Source organism: Monoraphidium neglectum (assembly GCF_000611645.1).
Source record: "Monoraphidium neglectum strain SAG 48.87 unplaced genomic scaffold scaffold01443, whole genome shotgun sequence".
Classification (NCBI taxonomy): Eukaryota; Viridiplantae; Chlorophyta; class Chlorophyceae; order Sphaeropleales; family Selenastraceae; genus Monoraphidium; species Monoraphidium neglectum.
The window spans coordinates 7,703-11,658 of NW_014012185.1; the positions used below are offsets into that span (position 1 = coordinate 7,703).

At 68.8% G+C, this 3,956-nt stretch overlaps 2 protein-coding genes across 2 annotated transcripts in view; both read right to left on the reverse strand.

Moving 5' to 3' along the window:
• The window catches only part of MNEG_7898 (Splicing factor U2AF subunit), a gene marked incomplete at both ends in the record, with an annotated part of 4,456 nt that extends 3,166 nt beyond the window's left edge, over nt 1–1,290 (reverse strand). Inside the window, 3 exons of the mRNA XM_014043628.1 lie at nt 269–366; nt 606–704; nt 1,051–1,290. Coding sequence (XP_013899082.1) covers nt 269–366; nt 606–704; nt 1,051–1,290 — 437 coding nt within the window. The remainder of the gene's footprint in view (nt 1–268; nt 367–605; nt 705–1,050) is intronic.
• Nucleotides 1,291–2,472: 1,182 nt separating this feature from the next.
• The window catches only part of MNEG_7899 (hypothetical protein), a gene marked incomplete at both ends in the record, with an annotated part of 4,804 nt that continues 3,320 nt past the window's right edge, over nt 2,473–3,956 (reverse strand). Inside the window, 3 exons of the mRNA XM_014043629.1 lie at nt 2,473–2,959; nt 3,360–3,521; nt 3,808–3,933. Coding sequence (XP_013899083.1) covers nt 2,473–2,959; nt 3,360–3,521; nt 3,808–3,933 — 775 coding nt within the window. The remainder of the gene's footprint in view (nt 2,960–3,359; nt 3,522–3,807; nt 3,934–3,956) is intronic.

The following is a 3,956-nucleotide window of genomic DNA, read 5'->3' on the forward strand; positions in this document are numbered from 1 at the left end:
GGGGGAGGGGGCGCCCTGCGGCGGGGGCCGCCGCAGAGCCAACCGTCGCGGGCGACGGGCTGGGCTGCCGCCGCCGCGCCGCGCCGCGGGTGGCGCCGAGTTCGAGGGTGCACGAGGCCGGCCGCGGGTTCTCGCCACGTCGCTGACTCAGCAGCCAGCAACACGCACACGCACGCGCGCACTCACACGCACTCTCTCTCTCACACACACACACACACACACACACACATACATACACACGCACGCACACGCAGGCACAGGCACGCACATGCACACCTTCAGGTTTGTATCCTTGAACTGTACGCCGTCAAAGGCCATCGCGTTCGAAGCTTCCTCCACACTGCGCAGCTCCAGGAACGCGTAGCCCTGGGGTGGGGGCGGCGGGGGGTGGCATGACGACGGCTGGACGAAGGCCCGTCGGCCCGCTGCAGGGCGCACGCGGCAGATTAGGCAAGCTCCGGGGCCGCCAGACGCGCAACGTGGCACAGCGGGCCGAGCGGCGGGCCTAGCGGGGCCGTTCAGCTTCCGGAGGGGGGCCGGCGGGCGGCAAGGGGTTGTTTAAAGAAGGGGAAGAAAGGGGGCGGCGCCGTGCCGCCGCCGCGCACCTTGTCCGGCGTGATCTTGCAGCTGGTGATGGCCGGGCCGGGGCCGGCGGCGGCCGCGGTCCTGGCGACGAGGCGCGAGAAGAACTGGTAGAGCTCCTCCTGATGAGATTTGGGAGGGGTGACGGGTGTCCGAGGCAGCGGGGGGGGGCCGGGAGGGGATCGGGGGATGTGCGTATGTGTGCGTGCGAGCGGGTTGGTGGGTGGGTCGGTGGGCAGGGGAGGGGTGGTGTGGGGGACAGGGCGGTGCGAGGCGGGGTTCGGGGTGAAGTAGGGGACAGCCCCCCGGCAGGCGGCGCTGCCAGGCATCGGCAGTGCGGGGGCGTTGGCGCCCCGCCGCGGTCCGAGGAGCAGTGAAGGGCCCGGGGCGCGCGAGGTGGGAGGTTCCCGGCCCGGGCCGGGCGGCCGCGGCTGGGGCCTGGCAGGGAAGCAGGGCGCGCCCTGGCACCTCGGTTGTGGCCGGCGGGACGCCGCCAACGTAGAGGCGCCGCGCGTTCTTCGCTAGCTGCGGGTTGGTGGACGCCATCTGCTGGTGCACGCCCGCCATCCAGGACCGCAGGTGCTGCAGCTTGCGCTCCAGGATCGCCGCCTGCTGCTCGCACTGCGCCACCCGCTCCTCGAGCGGCGCTGCCCGGGCGGTGCCGTCGCCCGCCGGGGCGGCTGCCGCGCCGGCAGCCTGGTCTGACATATCGGTGTCGTTTCGATCCACGTGATCAACACTATCCGGGGCCCCTGGGGGTGCAGGGCAGCGTATGCGACAGCTAAATGAGGGGTGTGTCCCACACCGACACGGGGTTGCCCGTCGTGCCGGGCGTTCGGCTCGTTTCTGGGCGCGTCGGGCCTTTTGTCGCAGCTTCCCTTAAGGGTCTCCGGTGGAAGTGCCAGTCACGGAGTCTGAGCGCTCCCCGCCTCGGGGCAGGCGCGCGCGCCCCCGCTCTCGAGGCCTTGCCTGCGTCGAGCGCTCCGTGTCCCATAGTTTCTGCTGGAATGATCCCTCGTTTGCCACCTGCTGCAACCGCGCGATCACGGGGTGATCTCGACGACTTGAACGAAAGAGTCCGCGCACGGCCTCGCCTCGGCAAAGACGTGATCGCGCGCACTCAGGGGGTGCAGTGCTAGCGGGCTGAAGGGGCACGCAACCCCAAGGTGCCGCCGCCAGAGTGGTCACCCGACGCGGCGACTCAACAGAAACGGCCGTGACCAGGCCGGCACCATCACGACACCCAGCAAACCTCGCATCCATCCCATCAGCGTTTATTATCACGCATTGTGTCGATCGCTGCGTGTGTGCGCTCGTCGGTTGTGCTTATTTGTGGACTGCGGCGTTTGACCCGGCACCAGCTGCACGCAGACGTTTTCACAGGAGTTGTTGAGCCCTCTCAGTGGGCGTGGCCGGCGTCCTCCTGGGAATTCTTTCTGGCGCAGGCGGTGACGCAACGCATGGCAGCGTCGCGCCCCTTCCCCCGACGACCGTCGTCAACAGGAGTGGCGGTCCGAGACGCCAGGCCTTGTGCACAGGGCCCGCATTACAATACAAAAGCGTTGAGGCGCAAGAGGATCTGTAGGGTCAAACCGCTCGGTAGTAGGGTTCGACGTCAAATGGAACGCTGGCGTCTTTCCAGGTGCGTCCTCATGGCACGCGTCAATTGTGGCGTCAAGCTTCAGTCAAGAATGGCGGCTCTCATGGCAGTGATGCTGTGGGCTGTTTTCAAAAGGTATGCAGTCTTGCCTACTCGAGGTTGGATGTCACAACGATCCAAACCCAGATTTAATGCAGAACCCCAATTTGGGGTCGCTTCGTAGTCAGACGCGCGAACGCTCCAAGTCAGCTCTTAAGCCGTGAGCGCCGACGCGGCTGATTCATGCCACCTCAGATCATGGCCCCCGAGAGCGACCGCGGCTGCGGCACCCCCAGCTCTGAAACAAGCAGCTGCAGGTCTGACACCGACCCCGCAGTGGAGCCGCCCGTCGCGCCACCCAGCCCGTCATCTCCGCCGTCAGGCGCGAGAAAAAACCTGCCCGGGCGCCCCGCAACCTCGGACAGGCCAAGGCGGCCGCCCGCTGCCAGCGCGGCGGTGGCGACGAGGGCCTCGCCGCCGGCCTCCTCGGACGCGCCGGCCGCTGCCGCCGCCGCGGGTGCACGCGCCGCCGCCGCGCAGAACGCGACCGCATCCGCGCCGCCGGGCGCGAGCGCCGCGGCCGCGGCCGGGGCCGCGCCGGCACGCGCGTTGGCCGACAGCCACACCGGCAGCGGGGCTCGACCGAGCTCCTGCGCGGTCGGCCACAGGCGCCGGCCGTCCCGCGTGAGGCCGACAGCTTCCGCCCAGCTCCTGGCATCGTGCAGGCCGCGCTGGTACCTATTGGGCAGCGGCGGCGGTGGCGGCGGCGGCGCGAATGGCGCAGGTGATGGGCATGGCGGCAGGGCGTTGGTGCATGGTGGCGTGCAGTGGGTGTATGCACCTCGACCGCGTCGTCCCGTAGGGAGCCTTGCAGGGCGCTACGCTGCTCTGCACGGGCCGGGCGCCCGCGGCGTATTTGGATTTTTTTCTCCTTATTGCTGGCGGCCGCCTGCCATGCGCAGCGCGGCTTGGCAGGGTCGCTGACTGGGCTACGCAGCCCCGGCCGCCTGGACGGCCGCTGTCAGACGGAGGCCGCCCTGCAGACCGCCCGAAAATACTCGAGGAAACAACCAAAAAGCAGTAATAGCCAAAGCAACATGCTGCAAGGTCCATTCAAGTGTATAAACGCAACACTCACATGTCGACGATGAATTCGTCCTGCGGCGGCGCCACCGCAAGGGCGCAGGTTTCTCGGCGGTTGTAGGGCCACTGCTGGTATGAGTCGGGGCTGATGGAGATCTCTGACTGCGCCGGTCGCGTGATGTACAGTGGGAGGCGGGCGATCTGGCGAGACGGCATGCTGCAGTGGGGCGAGATAGGTGCCATGGGGGGGGGGGCAGAGAGGGAGGTGGGTGTGTCAGGTGGGGTGAGTGCGGGGGGGTGGGTTCGGGTGCCTGGTGGGTGCAGGGAGGGTGGAGGATGGCGCGAACGGTCGGGCACTCGACGGGTCCGTTTGAGGTGGCAAATCACACAGCCGCCGTGGTAGAGGCGCCCCGCAACGGGCGTGCCTGCCAGTCGAGAGGGGCCTGGCAGCTAGGCGATGAGGCGGCCCCGCGCGACGTTGCTGGGCGCACACACGCGCGCACCTGCAGACGTTGACGGTGTGCGTCGTGTCGGGCGGCGGCGTGAGGACCGACAGCAGGCCGCCGTCGATGTGTGGCCGCTGCTTGAAGCGCACGGTGATGCTGCCGTCGCTGATCGAGGGCAGGTGGCTGCGGCGAGCACAAGGTGGGGC